This window comes from Triplophysa dalaica, chromosome 10 (genome assembly GCF_015846415.1).
Source record: "Triplophysa dalaica isolate WHDGS20190420 chromosome 10, ASM1584641v1, whole genome shotgun sequence".
Lineage (NCBI taxonomy): Eukaryota > Metazoa > Chordata > Actinopteri > Cypriniformes > Nemacheilidae > Triplophysa > Triplophysa dalaica.
Genome location: NC_079551.1, coordinates 18,919,525 through 18,942,076, shown reverse-complemented (window position 1 = coordinate 18,942,076; position 22,552 = coordinate 18,919,525). Strand labels below are relative to the sequence as shown.

Sequence of the window (22,552 nt, the reverse complement as noted above, 5' to 3'; positions counted from 1 at the left end):
ACAACAATGCAGCAACAAGGTCCAGTTACATCCAAGAATAGCAAGGAGCTCACCGGCTGCGTCTTCCTTGAAAGCTTTGTTTTGCACAAACAGTCTTGGTGTTTCAGTCTAAACTTCCAGATCTCATTCACCTCTCATGCTGCTTGCTCCCACTGCTGCTCTGTATAAATGATGTGTGTGTGTGTGTGTGACTCCAACCCCAAATTGATTGGTAAATTACCTTCACCTGGTGCACTCAGCCTAGTGTATCCAGGCTGGAGGGGCGTGGCCCACAGTCAATGGTATAAAAGTGGGATTCTGGATACAGCTTCACACAATCCTCATTAAAGTTCTGAAAGCACGAAACCAAAAAGCGGTGAGATTAAACACTGACCTTATGAAGATTTTGTCTTTAATTTTAACTATTAAAAAGTCTGCATTTGAATTTCAGCTGCGTCACATTGCTGTTTTTTATTCATTTTCAGATTTATCATGGCAGTGATGAGAGGTCTTGTGCTTCTTTTCTTGGTCTTTTCTGTGGACAATGAAGCAGGTAACAAACACATTTATTTATAAATGCAATTACAAAGTATAAACAAACTCTGAAATACTGTTCTGTGCTCTTAATGTCAAATTTGTGACATGAATCCATATTGTCATGATTAGAAGAGGTTATACAGTCTAAAGCATAAATAACAGAAAGATAAAAAGAAGCTTTAACAAATAAAACCTTTCTTTAGTCTCAGTGTTAGAGCGAGTAAATCTCTAATATTTCATGTACTGTATAGCTGACGACTGTTCATTTGGATGGACACTTTTTGGAGTTAAATGCTTCAAGTTCTTCCCCCAGACATTTGACTGGGTCACAGCAGAGGTACTTTTATCTCAACATCTTTAAAGAATAATCCATATCTGCATTGAAGTCAAACGATTTGACTTTGGAATGACTGAAAAAAATCTCTCTTTAGAAAAATTGTCAAAGCCTTGATGGAAATCTTGCGTCTGTGCGCAGGCCACAACAAAATGATTTTCTCCTGAGTCTGGTACCTGTTAACACACGTGTTTGGATTGGAGGTCATGATGGTGAAATTGTAAATATTTCAGATTTAAACATATTTACACACAAACAGTTTTCAGTTACAACAGACCAAATTTGTCAGTTTAGACGGTAATTTATGATTTTAACTAAAATAACATTCACTGGGATTGTTAATTTATTCTTAATATTTATAATGTTTTTGGCTCTTTTCTTTCTGAAGGAAAATCAATGGCTGTGGAGTGACGGATCCCGATTTATCTACACCAACTGGTGCAAAACAGAACCTAGCAATACGGGTGGTTCTGAGCACTGCCTGGAGATAAACTTGAGCAGTAATAATTCTACTTTTGTTGTGTGAATCCTGTCAATTCTGACAATTTACAAGGCTGTATTAGTAAAGTTGCTAGTTTTGTTGACACATATTGTTTGTATCTAAAACACATATAATATTGTTGATTAATGTATTGTTTTACATTTCATTATTCTGACAACTATATTCATTTAATGTAAATGTAATTTTTTATCTCATTTTACAGATAACCGTTGCTGGAACGATGAAGCCTGTAGTACCACACTAGCTTACATTTGTGCTCGAAAACCCTGATGAGAATTCTGAATAGAGTACACCTTTGAAATTGTTCCACCACATCATCTCTAAACTTCCATAACTTGTAAATTGTCTCAAAGAAATAAAAGCATTTCAAAAGCAAAAAATCTGAATTGCAGAGTCAAGCTTTTTATCATGTACAAAAAACAAGTAAAAAATCAATTGTTTGATAGAATGAAATGGGTAACTCGTCTGAACACTATCGATTAGGGCACACTGATAGCCTGCCCTTCAATTGCTGAATTCATTTTTGCTATTTTTGTCTTGATTTTGTCCGAGATTATGCCGCAGTTTCAGAATCAAGAAAAACTGCAGGCTTGTTGTGATCGGTTGAAATCGGTTACGTGGTGTGTATGTGTGTGTCAGTCTCTGCGTGTGGGAGAGAGGGTGCAGTCAGGATCATGAACAGTGTTAGCAGCCAATTTAAAACGTTCAGTTACTGAGTTCCTATTATATTTACAGGCCAAAACATTCTGGGCTAGATTTCAAACAATCAAGGTTACAAATAAATAGTGCTAGCGATTTCCATGTTGGTACCTATTCAATATTATCAGCATTCACTCTTTGTACAATAAAGGAAAGATACAGGTTAGAATAAATGTTGTAAACCTCAGGTGAGGTTACATGGACAGAGGACCCAGGTACTGATAGCAGGTAATTAACAGGCAATAATGAGACGAAAGGTCGGGAAACACAGACGAGACTCAGAGAGACGGTATGGCGTTCAATGAGGCCTCTCATTGAAACCTCTCTCTCTACAAAAAACGGGGATCCAGTCCTGGTTCTGCCACAAGACCAAGAAATATATGACATGAGGCAGAACCATGACAATTAAACTTGACATTCAGAAGACTGAATGTTTTAAACTAAAAAGACATAAGCAAAGATAACACATACAGCATTATAATATATGCTAATGCTTGTGAATGAAAAACAATAAGAAAAACATTAAATTCGCCTACATTTTACTCAGAGGTGTTTATGAACTTCTTAAAGTGGAGTTAAATATAATAATACCCTGCTCTTTCCAGCTTGGTATTTGCAGTGGATTGCATGCCTTTAAACCTCCAAAAGCACATATATTCCTCATGAAAATAACATTACCCCTGAACGTAAGCTAAAAGATGAGTTTTTGTAACAAAAATATTTACATAAAAAAAAGGACCTAACTGTAATCTATGGGTTCGGACAATGGTATTATGCACGTTCATGAGAGAATCTACCTCTGATGTAAGACGTATTGAAATCCTCTGAATATTGAAATCTTAATTTTAAATTTTAAATATTAAATCCGTCTGAAATTTTATACTAGTACATACTGTCTTAAGGTACCTACCTATCGACCATTAAAACAGTATGTTCTATATAGTTTTAGTGGGAGTAGTATCGGTAGATTTCAGATATACTGGATCTGGCATGATTTATGTGACCTATGCTCTTTGATTTATGACGTATTAGCAACAACCTGTATGTAGATACTGATAAGAACATAATTTAGTCATAAATTAATTAATTGGCACTTGCCAATCACAGTCACCAGCTGAAGTGCCCCCTCAAATCCACTAGAGGGCTCTCCCCTCGACACCTGGCCTTTCACTGCACACTACATTTCCCATAACCCTTTGCTATCCTTATGTTGAATACCCTCATCTGTTTGTAGTTAACCTTGTCACTTCTGTCTACATAAGCCTGGGGTGTATTCCAGAAAGTAACTATATTAACTAACTCTCTGAAGAAAATCTGCTCGGGAGCAGGTTATGTTCCAGGGTAAGTTCATTCAAGCTTTAGGGGTTGTCTGCGCATGTGTGTGCTTTTGATGAGCGTCAAGTGGCCGTGGAAACACAGATTACGTAAAATATAAAAAAAAAATCCAGTAATATTATAATTACATTGGCCAATTTTTGTATTAAATATTGAATTAAAGGAACCCGCCACCAGGCTCACACCTTCCACCGACCACCCAATCATCACACTAAATTCCACAGATGTTTTCACTGCACTAAGCCGGATAAACTCGCGCAAGGCTGCTGGCCCTGATGGCATCCCTGGTCGCGTACTCAGGGCATGTGCGGAGCAGCTCGCTGAGGTCTTCACGGACATCCTCAACCTGTCCCTCGCCCAAGCAGTGGTTCCAGCATGTTTCAAATCTACCTCCATTGTGCCCATTCCAAAACATTCCAGCCCGACATGCCTGAACGACTACCGCCCTGTAGAACTCGCACCCATTGTTATGAAGTGCTTTGAGCGGCTGGTCCTGTCACACCTAAAAGACTCTCTACCATCCACACTGCACCCATACCAATTTGCCTACCGTAGCAATAGGAGCACAGATGATGCAGTGTCCATGGCGCTGCACTCCGTGCTCACACATCTGGACAATAAGGACACTTATGCACCAATGCTGTTTGTTGACTTCAGCTCTGCATTCAATACCGTAATCCCTTCCAAGCTAATCATCAAACTTGGAAACCTAGGCATTAACAATTCAACCTGCAACTGGATTATGGATTTCCTGATGAACAGGCCTCAGCTTGTTAGGTTAGGCAACATCTGCTCCACCACAACCACTCTCAACACTGGTGTACCACAGGGCTGCGTACTGAGCCCCTTTCTCTACTCCCTTTTCACACTCGACTGCAAGCCTGTGAATGGAACTAACTCAATCAAGTTTGCAGATGATACAACAGTGATTGGTCTAATCAGCAACAACGATGAGACTGCTTACAGGGAGGAGATACGGCACCTGGCCACATGGTGCACAAACAACAACCTGCTCCTTAACACCTCCAAGACAAAGGAGATCATCGTGGACTTCAGGAAGGCGAAAGGAGGCACACACGACCCCATCCACATTAACGGGACGGCTGTTGAACGTGTCTCCAGTTTTAAGTTCCTTGGGACCCACATTTCGGAGGACCTGTCCTGGACCACCAACACCTCATGCCTGGTCAAGAAGGCTCACCAGCGTCTCTTCTTTCTGAGGACACTGAAGAAGAACCAACTGTCTTCTACTATCCTGGTGAACTTCTATCGCTGCACGATAGAGAGCATCCTGACCAACTGCGTCACAGTCTGGTACAAGAACTGTTCTGTTGCTGAGCGCAAGGCACTGCAGCGGGTGGTGAAAACAGCCCAGCGCATCACAGGAACTACACTCCCTTCCATTGAGGACATCCAGAAGAAACGCTGTCTGCGTCGAGCTCGCAGCATTCTCAAGGACTCCTCTCACCCCGCTCATAGACTGTTTACTCTCTTGCCTTCCGGTAGGCGCTTCAGGTGCCTCCGGGCAAGAACCAGCAGACTAGGAAACAGCTTTTTTCCCAGAACTGTTTCATTACTGAACTCTGCTCCCCACTGATTTCACTACCTCTCATAACTTTAACTTTAATGCTGCTATTACAATGTTTACATTGCACTACAGGGCTGCCATGCATGACTGAACTGTACACACCAGTACTTCATGTTATCTGCTCTACCGGACTGTTTACACACACTCAGCATCATTTGCACTCTATTCTGCTCACTTGCACACCAGGAATATTACACTGAATGCTCATTTGCACTAATGGACTACTCTCATAACTGCATTAACTCTTCTACTGCACTGTAACTTTCATAACTGCATTAACTCATCTACTTCACTGTAACCTTAATAACTGCATTAACTCATCTACTGCACTGTAATTTCAATAACTGCACTAACTCACCTACTGCACTCTAACTCATCTATTGCATTGCATCTATCGCATAACTAACTGCATCTACTCATCTATTGCACTATAGCTTCAATATCTGCACTAACTCATCTACTGCACTGTAACTGTATATCTGCATCTACTCATGTATTGCACCGTACCTTTAATAACCACATTAACTCATCTACTGCACTGTAACTTTAATAGCTAATGTCTGTAACTAATGCACACTCAAGTCACTTGCACTATTGTATAGTCTATATTGTTATCTGTTCATAACCTCCTGTACACTATATACTGTGAACATTATTGTTCATAGTCATATTTTTATAGTACATGCCCATCGAAAATTATTTTCCTAATATTGTATTCTGTATTTATTCACACTGTATATCTGCACTTGCTAATTGCACTTCTGGTTAGACCTAAACTACATTTCGTTACACTGTACTTGTATATGTGTAATGACAATAAAGTTGAATCTAATCTAAAAAAATCGAAATTTATTATTTAACCTTTTAAAATTAAATTACCTTAAAGTTTAACAATATCAGCTTATATTATTTAATTTAATGTATTTATATTAAATATTGTATTTATTTTGAATTATCTTTCTAAAAAAATATCCAAATATCACTGGATGAATGTACACATCTTACAATTTCCAACAGTTAATGGATGTTAAAAGTTATTTTAATTCCTGAGGAATGCATATCAGTACTCTTGTCCACGAATTAGATGCATATTTGATGCATTCAGTCAAAGATAGTTTTGATCTAATAGTTGGAGAGCCAGATATAAAACTCAGCTGTGAGTGACAAAATGTACAAGTCTTAGCAGTGCTTGAAGTGGGAAAAAACGGTTCCTGTACTCTCTTGTGCAGGTTGCCAAATGCAAGCTACTACATTTGACATTTCTTGAACAAAAAAGAGTTTTTGGACATGCTGGTAGCCTACAACATATTTAACATATATATCTACTTAATGAACAGTTTTTCCAAACAACTTATTTAATAATGTTCAATACAAATTTGACCAAAAAAGTAATTTTATTATCTGTGATAATATCTATTGAATTATACTGTTAATAAAGTCCATCATACATGCAGTCATATCTTATGCCTTATTTGTCATAAACTTGTGTGCTCTACTTGACATGCCTAAAAACATCTATCACATTATGTGACAAACTGCAAAGATTTCATTAAAAACAGCAGAATTTGCAAAAGATATGTAGTTGCATCTCTGAAATCTTAGCATTCATAATGTAGTGACTGGATCATTGAGAGGGAAGCCATAAACCCCCTCACTCCCTTTTGTTCTGGTTTCTAGTTACGATAGCAAGGATGGCTCCATGTGTCTGGTTTTAGGTCTTGAACTCTCACAGAGAGTGCGATAACCATTTGGTTACTCTGTAGGATATTTACGACTCCTTAGTTTCAAAGCATTGGTGAGAAAGCATCTCTTATTTATCATCTGAGGCTAACCAGAGAAACTTCTGTGACAAATAGGTACTTATGTGATTAACTATCCTTTTCTATAAATGAATCCAAATGTCTAGGTTGTGTGTTGGCGCTCGTGCCATTTTAAACAGTCTGTAACTGTTAGATGGACAAGTTTTGATATAGGATTCATTCGATGTATTCATAAATTGCGATGATTCACAGCTCAATGCCATGCATGTTTCATATGTAACTACACATCTTTGAATTCCCTATATGATGAGCTATGTTATAAAAACATATCATGCATCATACTATGTCCATAAATAAGTTGAGGTATTAAATGCAAAGTGACCATACTGTCAGAGCTATTCAAATTAGGCCCCATGAGAAACAAAGGAACTTTCTCTGGCACACTTATCACTTTCATGGCATTGGCCCGCAGACCATCTGGGGGCAGGGCAGGTATGCATTTAAAACACCATCACCGATCCACTTGGGCTTTTTGGAATTAGGAATTGGAAGGGAAAAGAAAGAGGATGTGGAGGACACTCCAACGGACATCCCCGCTTGGGGCTCCCCTCTAGGGAATCCGATTAGGCCATGGAACTTTGGACTCAGAACCCAAACTCAGCGTTTAAACAGGACTGCATTCTAGATCATTCAAGATTGCCATCCACGCGCATACGGATATTGGTCCAACACCGAGATGGCAAGTATCCGATTAAAATACCTCGGCCATGCCCTCTCACTCTCTCTCTCTCATTCTAACATTCTCACTCTCTCTCTGCACTTCCTAGCGTGTTTGTGTTTCATGTATTTGTTTGTCGTCATTAAGTTTACCATGTAGAGTTGAGTTTAATAAAAAAACATAAATGCATTTATTTAGTTTAGATACAGCTTGGATGAAAGAGCATCACCTCCAGCGGAACCCTGCCAAGACTGAACTACTTGTGTTTCCGGCGCACCCTACGGTACAACACGATCTCAACATCCATCTTGGCAATACCACAATCACTCCTTCCAAAACAGCCAGGAACCTCGGAGTCATATTTTATGAACAGCTGTCCTTCAATGATTAGATTGAAAGACAACTCGGTCATGCCGATAGGCCCTATTCAACATTAGAAAGGTTAGACCTTATCTCACGGAGCATGCGGCACAACTCCTTGTCCAGGCCCTGGTAATCTCAAGGTTGGACTACTGCAATGCTCTCCTTGCTGGTCTTCCTGCAAAGGCTATCAAACCGCTCCAGCTGGTCCAGAACGCAGCAGCACGCCTCGTCCTCCAACAGCCCAAAAGGACTCATGTGACACCCCCTTTTATCTCTCTCCACTGGCTATCCGTCGAAGCCCGCATCAGATTCAAGTCACTTATGCTTGCCTACAGGACTATCACTGGATCTGCACTGGGTTACTTTCACACCCTCCTGCAACCCTACACCCCATCAAGATCCCTGCGTTCAGCAAACCAGTGGTGTCTTGTATTGCCTTCTTATAAGGACAGAAAATCGCTTTCCCGCTCATTCCGCTTCACAACGCCTTCCTGGTGGAACATTCTTCCTAACTCTGTCCGGTCAACCATATCTCTCACAACATTCAAAAAAACTACTCAAAATCCAACTCTTCTGTGAATATCTGACAAAAAAAAAAACTCACTAACCCTTTCTCTCAACAGGTTGTGGTCTAGCTTTTGTTGGAACTAGTAACTTTGTATTGGCACCTAATGTATTATGGCTCCTGTATGACATATTCCTTGTTGCTCTCTAAGTCTATGTAAGTCGCTTTGGATAAATGCGTCTGCTAAATGACTAAATTTAAAATGTAAATGATATCTATAAATTGGTTATAAGAAAATAATCCTTCAAACATATGAACTACATTCATAAAAATAGAGGTGCTTCACGGTGCCATAGAAATATAGCATTAGCGCAGGTTCTGCCAGGAAGACTCAATCTTGCATCATTCGCTACCAATCAACATCTTACCAATCACCCTCCAACAAGATCGCCACTTACCCCTTCTTTGCATTCGCAGTCGAAGCAGCATTGATTCGCCCCCATCCTCCCCACCAGGAGGTCCCTGTCCATACAAAACCAGGAGGGTTGGCTACGCCCCCGCCTTCATCTCAAGGCGTGAAGTGGAGGACTTCTTAGCCCTCTGGATGCGAGCCATGGATAGGGCCTAAGAAACTGCATATTCATATTTAATATAACCATTAGTGGTGGGCCGTTAACGGCGTTAACGCCGTTAACGCAGTGAGACTATTATCGCGCGTTAAAAAAAATGTCGCCGTTAATCTATTCTCAAAGTTGGGTTGGCAGCTGGGTCTATACTACGCAAGCTATGATGACTTTCACCTTGATATTTTAGCGCGGATGTATACCAGCTTAACTGCACTGTACGGGGCGAGAACGAGATTTTTCAACTTGCGTGATTCGCGTCATTCGCGGAAGCAGAAGCCGCCTCATCATCTCATAACCCGGGCTTCATTCGCGCGATTCGCGCCGCAAGTAGGTCTATTGGCTATTTTCATTAACATATAAATCACTCGCGCTTGACACGCCATTCGCGTTTGGTCTGAACACAACATAACGTTACTGTGAAATGACCACATCAAACGTGACGTGCTAACATGGATGCAGCTATGAAGCCGCCGGGTTTGCTTCAGGGAATATTAATTTTTAAGAAGCTTCCCAATGTAAACATCGACAAGACTAAGGTTGTTTGCACCTTGTGCAATGCGGAATTGGTTTAAAAAAACACTTTCTCTCAACAGGTACTGGTCTAGCTTTAGTTGAAACCAGTAACTTTGTATTGGCACCTAATGTATTATGGCTCCTATATGACATATCGCTTGTTGCTCCCTCACTCTTTGTAAGTCGCTTTGGATAAAAGCGTCTGCTAAATGACTAAATGTAAATGTACTGTAGGAGCTCTTCCAGTCTCAAGTACCACCTAAACGCAAATCATCCCTTAGCTAATGCGGAAGTAAACACAAGTTCATCTTATTGAACATAATTTAATTTTCATCACCAATTATCATAGTAGAACAGCTTTCTCAAGCAGTTTGTGATGCATTTTGGAAACAGGAGATGAGCCCCTGGTCTAATGCGCCACCTGGCTTGAGAAACCCGTTCTCAAAGACTTACTTTTAGTCATTATTTGGGTAGCACACATATTCTGAATGCCTTCGGCAGAATTCAAATGAGCCATTTTAATCTAGATTAATCTAGATTAATCTTGGAATTAATCTAGATTGATCTAGATTAAAAAAATTAATCTATGCCCACCACTAATTACCATATATTCTGTCTAACAACTGTTTAATAAATGTTCACAACATAACATCAGATTCTTTCTGGAACAATAACTTTTTTGTTATAAATGGTCAATCTGTTTTACAAAAGATTTGCGCCAAAAGGTTCTTCCGATTATGAAAATATAAGAAAGATATCTGACTTAATGGTTCTTTGTGGAACCAAAATGGTTCTGTGCCATCGCTGAGAAGAACATTTTACACACCTTTATTTTTAAGAGTGTATGTACAAAATTGTGCTAACATCAGTTTTGCATTGCATTAGTCAAGGTGTTTGGTTTATGTCTAAGGAAGGTCCGGGGGTCCAGTGAGGGGGAAATTTAATTTGCCTTTAATGTGCCTCATGACAAACCCCTCAAAGCACTTTATGGGAGTGAGTTCCACAGGGACCTCTTGGGCACAAGCATGATGGTGGTAGTCTTAGAGCATGTGGGAACGATGGGACAGCTCAAATAGGTTGTTAGTAATGTTAGTGAGGACATCTGCCAGCTGGTCTGCATATCCTCCAAGCACTTTGACTTGATTGTCTGTTACCATTTACATTTATGCATTTGACAGACGCTTTTTCCCAAACTTACTTACGTCGCATTGTACTCTACATTTTTTTTTGACTATGTGTTTACACTGTTTACACTATTTACACTACAGGGTTGCTGTGTACAAAAAAGTTTCTACAAGTATTTTACATGCGATTTTAATATTTATTTGGAAAGGTGCTGACCCGAAACCAAAAAACTGATACTTCGCTCTTTTCATGTATGCCATGTAGTGATCTAAGATGATGTTCATTAATGCATTTTCGAAGATGCTTTTATCCAGAGTGACTTACATTACACTGTCCTATACATTTGTTTCTGACTATGTGAAGAAAACATTGGGGATCGAACCCATGACCTTGGGATTGCTAGCGCCATGCTCTCACCACTGAGCCACTGGAAAGCTATATAATTTAATTACGTTATATATGTTATTTTTAAATAAGAAAAATAAACAAGTTTACAGACACAAAATTAAAAGGAATAAAATTGATGGTATTCCAAATGTCATCATTGTGCTCAATTTTAATTTAATTTTGCACAGTAAAGCTACTTACCATGTTCTGTAAATAGCAACTAACTAATATACAACACTCGGCCTCACTCAAAATATTACATTTAGCCATAACCCCCGGTTCCCTTTCTGTCGGTCTCTCGACGTTGTGTCGAGCACGACAGATGGGGTTCGCCCTTGAGATCAACTCTGACTACTATAGAAAAGACCAATGAAATTTGGCGAATTAAATTTGTATGACGGTCTCCACCTCCGTGTGCAGCATTTATTTACCTTTTCTTCTTCAGAGCCTTCGCTCATGACTACGAACGAGACGAATTCAACAAATTCATCTCCAACATTGCCAGATCTACGATGTAGAGCAGCGGATCGTCCCAACCTGCAGCGATCTTCCCCTGGGCGTCTCGGCGGTTCCAGAGCTCTTAGAATTTATTTCCTAAAAAGTCCTTTTCAGGACTGAGCATTCTCCAGCGTGGTATGTACCGCTCTAGCTTGGCAGCTTGGGAGCTTGGCAAGAGCTGCTCACACTGTCTCGGTGACTAATAAGGACGGTCCGTCTTGGCTACTCGATCCAGTTCGCCAGAAACCCTCCCAAGTTTCGGGGCATCCTCTCTCCCTCTGTCAGAGGCAGGGACGCCTCCGTACTTCGGGCAGAGGTCACCAACCTTCTGGCGAAACAGGCATCTTGTTCGTCCCTCAAACCAAGATGTTCAGTGGGTTACAACCGACACTTCATCGTTCCCAAGAAAGACGGCAGTTTCGCGCCCCATTTTAGATCTGCGTACCCTGAACAAGCTGGGTTAAGTGTGCTATTTACCTTCTCTCTTACCCAAACACGATGGCTAAGAACAGGTATCCCACCCATCTCCCTTCTTACCCAGACACTGGTAAAGAACAGGTATTCCTTCGTCACTAAGCAAGCACCCCCTGGGGGTTGGTTGGGCAGAGCAGCCTTCCGCCTTAGGCCCGGACGTAACCTCAGTTCCCTGATGAAGGGAACGAGACGTTGTGTCCCTTATGCCACAACACGTATCGTCCTCTGCTGCAGTCGTGAAACACTCTCAGGCTCTTCAGATCAATATGTAACCCACCTAACACCATGGGACAACTCACCAGTAGTCAGGTACAGACCACAGTCTTAAAGAGAAATTTGCAATAGGCCAAATCAGAAGTCTAACACTCAAAGCAAGATCACAAATGGAAATTAAGTTCACTTTATGTTCAGCTTTGAAAGCTTGACATAGAAATTGAATGGTAACAATACACAACAAAATAAACAAAAATAATAATAATAATGTCATATCTCCTTTAATTACGATCTGCAACCTTCCCAGCGTTTCTTCCAGCTATTTCATAACTCTTCTTCAACCGAGTTTTGATATTCTCCACATACTGAGAGTGAGACGTGGAAGCAACATCTACTGGTAATCCAAAGGCCAAATCGACCGGGAGACGGGGCTGCCTCTTTTGAGCTCATAGGGAGTATATCCAGTGGTGTCGTTGCGGGTACAAGTTTAGGCATGCACCAAGTGCTTGACAAACTCTTTCCACCGGGTTGAAGTGAGTAAGGGATTCCATCAAAGCAATTGAAGGGAGTTCATGATCGGAGGATGCTGACGACCCTACAACTTGATGCCTTTCACAGATAGCCTCTATCACATCCGGTGTGAGAGTGGATGATTCATCTTCTGGCCCCACGAGATGGTACAGTGTGAATTGCTCAATCCTTTCCCTTTCCTTTCGTGAAACTAAATCATCCAAAAGCTCACCATGCGGCCGTCGTGAGAGTCCATCAGCATCTTGGTTTTGGCTACCCGCTCTATACTGCAACCTAAAATTGTATGTGGATAAGCTGGATAACCAACGGTAGCTTGTGGCATCAAGTTTAGCTGATGAAAGAATGTAAGTCAAGGGATTGCTATCCGTAACAACAGTGAACTCCGTTCCATTTAGATAGTCGCTAAATTTAAAAGTGACTGCCCATTTTAGCGCCAGAAATTCCAATTTATGCGCAGGATAACAAGCCTCACTCTTGGTCAAACCCCTGCTGGCAAAGGCTATAACTCGCATTTGTCCCTCTTGTTCCTGGTATAGCGCTGCGCCAAGCCCTGTAGTGCTGGCGTCAGTGTGAAGTACATAGGGAAGATTGGGGTTAGCAAAACCTAAGACAGGAGCAGAAGTAAGCATGTCGATTATGGAGTCGAAAGCATTCTGACAATCCGTTGTCCATCGTTCGCCAAATTCCACTTTGGGATTATGGTATTCGCCAGTCTTTGTTTTTTATGGCCTTTTTGTAGTGGAGGATACCCGGCTGTAAGGTTTGTGAGGGGTTTGATGATTTTAGAGAAATCGCGCAAGAACCTTCTGTAATATCCAGCGAACCCTAAGAATGACTTCAGTTCCTTTAGATTGGTCCGCTCCGGCCAGCTTTTTAAGGCTTTACACTTGGCTGGATCGGTTCTCACTCAATCTCGGGAAACTATATGGCCGAGGTATTTAACTGACGTCTGGAAGAACCGGCACTTTTCAGGTGATAACTTTAGGCCATACTCCTTGAGACGAATAAGGACCTGCAGCAACCTCGACTCATGTTCCTCCAAGGTCTTCGAAAAGACAATAAGGTCATCGATGAAAACGAACACCTGTTTCCTGTTCAAATCTCCCATGCAACGCTCCATTAACCTTTGAAATGTACTAGGGGCGTTGGTAATGCCATGAGGCATCCGATTGAATTCCCAGAATCCAAGTGGGCAAACAAATGCCGTTTTACTCTTGTCAGTCTCTTCCATCTCGATTTGGTAAAACCCAGACTTCAGCTCAAGAACAGAGAACCATTCAGAACCTGTTAGCATTGAGAAGACTTCTTCCAGATTTGGTAAGGCGTATGCATCCTTTATCGTCTGAGCATTGAGTTTCTGAAAGGCAATACACAACCGCACAGTATTGTCCTTTTTCCGGACCACAACAATAGGAGATGCGAACGAAGATTCGGACTTACGGATGACACCTGCTGTTAGTAGCTCCTGAATGTGTTTCCTTACAGCATCAATGTCCTGGGGATGGATGGGCCGAGCCCTTTCCTTAAATGGTGTCTCCTCTTTCAACTTGATGCGATGCTTGACTCTTGCAGCATGTCCATAACCGAGATCATGAAGGGAAAATGCATCAGGCATTGAGTTTAACGACTTCACTATCCTCTCCTTCCATTCTGCGGATAGGGGTGAGTGGCCAAAGTCTAAGGGTAAGATTAGCACACCCGGAAGTTGCCACATTGTTTCCATCATACGAACTCTGGCCAGGTTGATCCATGACCATCTGGATTGCATGAATTTCCGCCAGCACAGCTCTTGGAGGAAGCACAATGTCAGCTTGCGTTTCATTCCGAAGTAGAACTGAGAGTTTAGACGAAAATTTACGAGGTAGGCTGTGCAAACAGTTAGCAATTAATAGACCACTGGGCAAGGGCAGAGGTGGCGGTTCCAGCGTAACCCACTTTTCTGTGTGGGGACCGCATAAGTGAACATATCCATCCAAGACTGCAATTCCTCCCGCAGGCACAACTTCAAGAGAATTGCCTCTCAATTTCACATATCCCAGGGTTCCATTGCTGGCTTGTCTCCACCTGGCTTCCAGAACCTCAAGTACTGCTCTATAACTATGGAAGTTTGACTGTAGATTAGTTGAACTCCCTCCTACAAATTCCCTAAAAAGCACATCAAGAGAGTTGGTTCCTACCAGGATTTGGCATGAATTTGTCAGATCAGGCACCACCAAAACTAATGTGGGAATTTGAATTTGTAGTAATGGGCGATATAAACGATATGCGATATAAACGATACAAAATTGGCCTACAATAGAGTTTTTAATTCTATTGCACTATCGCGATAATGCATGTTGAGGACGCAATCTACCCGTGAAATTTAGAGCCACGAGCTGCAGCCGGCTGCAACGAATCATCATATTAGTCATCATGAATAAACATGGCTGAAAGCGTCAGCGAAACAGAGGAGCTCGTGAAAAAGATCGGTGCGACATCTATTATTTGGACTTGTTTTGGATTTAAGCCATCCGACGAGCAGCAGAAAAATATACTCTGTAGAGCAGTGGTTCTCAACTCTGGGCCGCGAGATCCATTTTCCTGATGAGTTTAGCCCCAACTCTGTTATAAAACACCTGAACAAGTTAATCAGGACTTTTTAGCGTTCAGTATAATGCGGCACTGCGAAAATCTATCATCTTATGAGATTTAAGTACAGCGAGAGCGATTGTAGTGCAGATTGCTCGGTACGCATTTGAATCGATCTCGCGGTACTTTAATGCGATATGCCAAACAATCTGCACAGCCGTGCATTAAGTTGAACGGGTCTGTTCCTGAAGTCAATGATTAGCCTCATCAGGTGTTTTACCAGAGTTGGTGCTAAACTCTGCAGGCAAATGGATCTCGCGGGCCAGAGTTGAGAATCACTGCTGTAGAGTGTGTGGGGCAAAAGTTCCAGCTAAGAGCGGTAACACGACTAATCTGTTCTACCACCTCAAAACTAAACATGTCGTTGAATACCAGCATTGCCAGGCAATGCAGCCAACCGCAAAAAAAAGTATCTGTGCATTTACACAAAATAATATTCTTTGCCTAATTAATACTGGAAGTATTTTCAGTACAGTGTATGTTCCTTGACTAAAAAGACACCAGTTTTTCTGTTCTCTGCAACTTGGGTGGCATTCAAGAACCAAGGACTTAAACTAAGTATAGTGCCTTTTAGAAGGAAATACTTTTATATTCATCTGTAACATTTTGTTTTATAATTACGATTTTGCTTTTGCACAATAAATGTTCTCAAAACGACATACGTTTCTTTATTTCTGTAGCAGTTTGGCATTCCTGAGGGTCTGTGTAACCTGTTCTGAAATGGTTCTATTACAATTTATATATCGTTATCGCAGTAGGCTGCAATGTATATCGCAATATGGATTTTAGGCCATATCGCCCATCCCTACTAGTAAGCCTTCCAAGGGTTCCAAAGGACACTCAGACAAATTCGCTTCATAGAACGACTGAGGTATTGTGGTAACTTGGGACCCTGTGTCAAGGAGACAATTTACTTCCTTCCTCCCATTCACAATCTGAGCTGTACATTTTGTCCCTACAAGCCCCTTGGGTAAGTGTTTCACAGGCGTTGCGCTGTTCTTGAGCGCATCCGAAATTTGCTTGTAGCATTTAGGGCAATGATCTGAGCGGGTGGTCTCCATATGCCCTGCTATGGAGGCCTTTCTTAGTTTAAAGACTGGCCAGGCCTCCCGTACAGAGAGTCCCACTGGCTTCGTTGCTCTCTCAATTCCTGTCGCTTTTCTTCTACTCTGGACGGGTTGGCAGCATTTTCGCAGTTTATAGCTAGATGTCCATCTTCCCCACACCTAAAGCAGTAGCCAGGCCGCGGCCTGTTAACTCTCGCTTGACCCCTGGTTTCTGAATCCTGTGGTCTTCTCTGATGAGCTTGGTTCATCCTCCGAGAAGTTTGAGACTGTAGCTCGGTGACTTGTCGTTGCAGCCTAGCAAATTCGGATTCCTCAAAACTGCTCCGTCTTAGTCCCTGGCTAACTGATGCTTTTACAGCAGCTACTTGGGTGCACAACTCTTCCACTATTCCTTTCAAAGCAGCCAGCTCTGTTTTTTCAGAAGGGGTTTCCGGCCTTTTCTGATCGGGGGCGCTTGAAGGCGATTACTTGGGCTTGGATTTCAGCCATTTGCTTCCTTAAGTGGCTGGTGGCAGAGTCGTCAGGGGCAGATACTTCACATGAACAAGCTGACGCGTGATTGGGGACTGCCCGTGTCTTTGGGAGAGCATTGAAAGATTTTGCTACACCAAGATGCTTCCGCATTCGCTCCTCTTTAGAGGAATGCTTGTCTTCCCGAGTTCGGATTAGTATCGCTAGCTCCGCAAAGGTAGGAGGTAGAACTTCAGTCTTTTCGAGCTGGAGGTCAGCTATTAGGCGATTCTTCCAACATCCTCTGCAAAATTGCTTCAACAGGCAGCGGTTGCGATCGTGGTCGGCTATTCACCCCTGTCTGATCGCTGCACTCAGCATAACTTGCAGGCGGTGCAGGTAATCCGATGGCTTCTTATTCTGGTTTTGAAAAGTGCTCATAAGCTTAGCCAACAACTCGTCTCCGTCCTCAACAGAACCGTACACAGACTCAAGCAGCTGAAGGTACACAGCAGGGAGTGCTGGGGGACGTACGTGTTTTACGAGGTCAGCAGCTGGAGGTAAGAGACTGTCCAGGACTCTACGCGTCCTATATAGGTCAGAGATTGAGGGGTCGTTTAGCAAGAAATCAACGCTCGCTCTCCAGGTATCGAAATCAGGTTCATTTGGGGGACGCGGACTCCTCCCAGAGAAGACCCTGAGGCGGATGGATGCCTGCTGCGACAGTGAGGTTTCGCTGGCTTTCACTATGTGTTCAACCACCATTCTCTGGACATTGGGTGGGTCTACCACGATTGAGGGGAAAACAGGAGACATGGTCACACGAACATCATCCATGGTAGTCTCTGGGGAAGGGGCAGACACAAAAGCGGTTCTATTCCTGGTTAGGTTTTTTTGTTGGGTGTTCTTACTCACATCTACATCCACTTGAAATGGTTGGGGGGGGTTAAAGAGCTATCCAGTGGCTGTGACGCTGCAGCCTCTGGTTCCGGGGAATCTCCTCCACGAACATGGCCTGTTCCAGGTTGGGGTTCGGCTCGGGGTTGAGCCACTGTATGAGATCCTTTGAGCTTCTCTAGCTCCTCTTGAAGCACGACTTGGAAAGACCTCCCACTGTCTTTAGCTATGGCCTTTAACTCCTGCAGGTACCCCTCCGTAGCAGTCTGGGCATAGACGGTGGATAAGGCACGTACCCTATAAGTTACACTGGGGTTACAGGAACTCTCTAGGTTTAAGGGTAATACTGGGCATACGTGCTCAATGGCTGACCCGTGGCTAAATTCTATTATAGCACTCCCGTGGAGGACTGAACCTATTTCATAAATTTTTATGTGACGACTGATTGACCCGAACTCCTGCAAGTGCACTTCAAGTTCGTTGTCCGTTTCAGTTACCGTAAGACCCTCAACTAAGAGCGCGTTTGCTACGTTGACGTTTTCCTGTTTTATAACTTCCATCAGAACGATTTGGGGTTTCAAAACTTTAACAAATGTTATTTTCCTTCTCTGTTTTGTAAACAGTTACTCTTGCTGCAATACAAATGTCTCCTGGCTGGCTCGCCAAGTTTTCTGTAACCCACCTAACACCATGTGAAAACTCACCAGTAGTCAGGATCAGACCACAGTCTTAAAGAGAAATTCGCAATAGGCCAAATCAGAAGTCTAAATTCGCCCTGTAGTAGGGGTGGGCGATATAGAAAAAAATTCAAATCACGATTTTTTCCAGATTGATCACGATTTTATCCCGGTTCTTCAAGTTGGTTTTAAGACTATTTTGCAAATTAAAGGGGCTTCAATACAGCCAAACTAAGTCCCCATATAAAAATATACTCTTCACCATTTATATTTTGAAGAATATTTTAATCAATTTAATATTTAATGCAAGTGCAAGACCCTAAATCAGCTGTTAGCAAAAAACTTTACATTTAGAATTTTGTTTTGCATCTTGTTGCGGCACTCGGAGTAAAGCTGTGGAATGGGCGTGGAGGAAAAATATTTTTGGCTGGGTATTTCGTAACGTGGATCTACGACTGAGCAGTTTTTTTAAAGCTCTCATTTTCCACAGTCTTTATGGGAATCATGTCTTTGGCCAGGTAAAATGCGATCACGTCAGTGACATCTTTCCAGCGCTTGCTCGTTCTGTCATACGGATACGTGGTTCCTTAATCAAATGGTTCTTTCGCTAAAGTCGTTGTTTAAGCCTTTTAGTTTCCGTATGCTTGGTTGTACCTGATTTACTCGCGTCGGATCCCTTTATAATTTGACTGTCGGCATACTCTTTCAGTCCCTTTATTTTGAGGTGGTTAAAAAGGTTTGTTTTGTTGCCTTATGATGCTCGAATCTTATCATTGCCACATTTGCAAATAACTGTTGTTTGGGCAGTGTCAGTTGGGGAAAACCCAAACCATTTCAATGTAACTGATGTAGAATTTTTTTTTGGGACCAAGTCCTCCGTGTTACCCTCCATCGTCACTGACCGCGTCACTTAATCTTACTGAATTCACAAGCAACGTATACGAGCTTGTTAACATGGCGCAATCTATCGCAAGTATGTTGACGAATTCTATAGAACAGCAACATATAGGACGATTTAACGATTTTCCCGATAAAGTTTATCGTGCAGTCATTTTAATCGTTCGCGATCAAATATCGTTATATCGCACACCCCTACCCTGGAGCCAATGTTGCAGCAAGATAAGGGAAACACTCAAAGCAAGATCACAAATGGAAATTAAGTTCACTTTATGTTCAGCTTTGAAAGCTTGACATAGAAATTGAATGGTAACACTACACAACAAAAATATTAATAATGAATTTCAGTTACATACACAATTAAACTTCCTGAATCAACTACTCAGGCAATGAAAGAAAGTTTCACAGTCAGTGTCCGTGTGACAATGCGTTGTAGGAAATGCAGCCGCACTGCATTCAAAAGATTCAAAAATAAGCAGTCTTTTTCCTACCACTTCGTTGTTTTGTAGATAATGCTCAATACATCTGTAAAACCAGGGTGGCTCGCCAGTTTCACCAATAAAATTAGCTCCTTAGATGCAAAACGATTCGATTCCGGAACATCCGTATGGAAAAGAACTCCTCACTCCATCAGAACAGGAACCATTCGCAGGAGGCGATGGAAAAACAGGAAAACTCACCGGAGACAACCGGAAAGAGACAAAAGGGAAATCCAAGGACCAAAAAAAACCCAACCTTGCCAAGACAAGGCAAAGCGACAATTAGTTACCAGTGTAAAACTATTCACATACTACACATAAGCATAATTCGCACATTAATGCATTTTAAATGATACACGTATATATACATACACATTCCCTTGTTACAGATATAACATTAAACATCTTCATGCATTCAACACGACAAATACAGAGCTCCACCCGCGATACTAGCTACTAGCATACGATTAGCAATCCACACGCAAGCAACACGACACATTTCCCAAACCTAGGTTAATAGCTCAACATTTAGGTTTTAACGATAAGTCCCCTCTTAAACATTACTGCTCTCACAGATATTTTAACAACATTACGCATTAACCACATTTCAATAAACACCCACATTTCTACTGAGTGATAACTTCTCTCATTTATGTTAAAGCATACATTGTATCATTAAATACAGTAATAAATAAACTTACTTACCAAGAAAATGAAAACAACAATTGAAACAGTTCTTTAGCAAAGAAATCCGGTTCTATGATACTAAAGAGATTGATTAGCCTTTCCGAACTGCATCAGCAACCAAATGGCAAACTAACCATCTATTAACCAATCGAAAAATACGTTCCGTAATGCTTTCACTACAAGCAACTTTTAATTTCTTTCTTCTAATTTCTGATTCAAATTTCGTCCTCTTAGCTTACTATTCTAGCGATTAAACATTGATGCTCTGTAAATCCGTCACTTCTTAGTTCCACACACTACACGTGAGATTCTTCTCTAGCACGTGCGAGGAATGACGCAAAAAAAAATAGGCGGAGCTATTATTACGCACCATATACGTGTTACGCTACCTGCTTACTCAATTTGCGGACTAGGGACCTGGGTTACAAATAGGTCAATGAATGCTGCACGCCGGCTTCGTTTTATACCGGATATCCGGGGGCGGAGACCGGCATACAAATTTCATTCACAAATTTCATTGGCCTCTTCTATAGTAGTCAGAGTTGATTGGTTCTCAAGGGCGAACCCCATCTGTTGGCTCGACACAACGCAGAGAGACCGACAGACAGGGAACTGTATTCATCAGAATGAGACACAATGGCACACTATCATCATTATATCTGCTCTGATGAATGCTGCTCTGATCATTGTGGTTATTGGTGAGATATTGTTTGTAATAAAATTACATGTATAAAAATAACTATGGCAGTAAAAATATTGATATGCTCATATTCTCCAGTAGGTTATGGAAGTTGTTATTCAGGAGAAAGATTAAAACTTCATGATTTTGATCTACTACAGACTAAATATTTATATCAAAAACAACACGAAGAGTTGAACAAAGTACAGGTGCATATGTTAAACTGTCATCAATTCATTAAGGAGTGTTTTGTCTTTTTTGGATCATAATTTTAATGTAATGAGCACGTATGCTTATATTGTTTCTTCTGTTAGTCAGTACACAGAGGTGAACTTTTCCACGCTGTGAGTGTGAAGAGTCAGCCAAAGTCAACTTCACTGCTGATTTTCCACCTTCATCGCTGAAATAGTTTGATTACGAGTCATTTTTTTCATTCCACATGTTTAAAAACATTTTATCTTGAATAAACTTTGACATTTATAAAGTCTACTGGGACTTCCTGTGGCCAGCCTTTTTATTTTTAACAAAAGGAACATGAAGGTTAGATACAACACTAACCAGCTCTGTCGGTTTATACAAAGTCTAAATAAAGGTTATAGTTGATATTTAACAGGGACTCCATTGATATATTTGTATGTTATATATTTGATATATTTGAATGATCATTATTTGGGTCTTAGGATGTGTTTGAGCATCACTACTCTGTCTGTTTCAGTCTCTGATTGAAATCTTTGTGCTTTTGTGCACTTTGGGGAAAGGGTACCGTAAGAAGAGTTGTACCAATGAGTGTTGTTTCCTATGCTGAGTGTCTTCTAAACACCTATTTTACAATTATTGCTCCTTAATTCCCACTTTAAGACATCTGCCCTTTGCAGTAGGTTATAGGGATGTTCACTTCTGTTTGGAGTTTCCTTTGCAGTATTTTCATTCACCATCACTCTTACTAGCACGTCTATGTAAAAGTATTTAAGTTTATTCCATGTTACAAAAGTGTGATATTAAATGTGCATAAACTGTGAATTATAAAGCAAATGTATAAACCCAAGTAACCATACTACAATGCTTCTCTGTTTCCATTTGTGGTTCAGAAAACCATGAGCTGATACATTAAAGTTAATTGCTCTGAGAAAAACACTGCAGTTGGTTCAAGGTTAAACCGCCAGTCTAGTCAAAGGTGAGACTATATTAGTCATGGGCTGCATGACCAAACCATTGGAAACATTTTCTTGACTTCATGTTATTTTTATTCAAGTATTTGCTGAAAATAAAAATACATAACACATAATTTGAAGTGATGTTAAATAAAAAATTCCAGGATAAACTATTGGATATATTGGTTTTTGCAACACTTTTGTTTATACATCAAGGCAAAATAGAAAGTTGTTAACTAGTTGTTAAATAGTC

At 41.2% G+C, this 22,552-nt stretch overlaps 1 protein-coding gene and 1 long non-coding RNA gene across 3 annotated transcripts; one reads left to right on the top strand and one right to left on the bottom strand.

Annotated features, from left to right (window-relative positions):
• Positions 1 to 62: 62 nt before the first annotated feature.
• On the bottom strand, positions 63 to 20,688 carry LOC130430147 (uncharacterized). The gene is made up of 3 exons (XR_008907735.1): positions 20,488 to 20,688; positions 19,795 to 20,038; positions 63 to 331 (listed from the first exon to the last, which is right to left on the bottom strand). It is a non-coding gene; the product is annotated as an uncharacterized LOC130430147 (long non-coding RNA).
• Positions 255 to 1,827, top strand: LOC130430145 (galactose-specific lectin nattectin-like). 2 transcript variants are annotated; one of them, XM_056759129.1, is made up of 6 exons: positions 255 to 355; positions 465 to 532; positions 768 to 853; positions 948 to 1,070; positions 1,239 to 1,350; positions 1,555 to 1,824. In XM_056759129.1, the coding sequence occupies exons 2-6, from the start codon at positions 472 to 474 to the stop codon at positions 1,620 to 1,622; spliced, it is 450 nt and encodes a 149-aa protein (XP_056615107.1). In that variant the 5' UTR covers positions 255 to 355; positions 465 to 471; the 3' UTR covers positions 1,623 to 1,824. The 2 variants fall into 2 exon arrangements, with proteins under 2 accessions (XP_056615107.1, XP_056615108.1); XM_056759130.1 differs by having other exon boundaries at positions 328 to 532; positions 1,555 to 1,827.
• Positions 20,689 to 22,552: the final 1,864 nt, after the last annotated feature.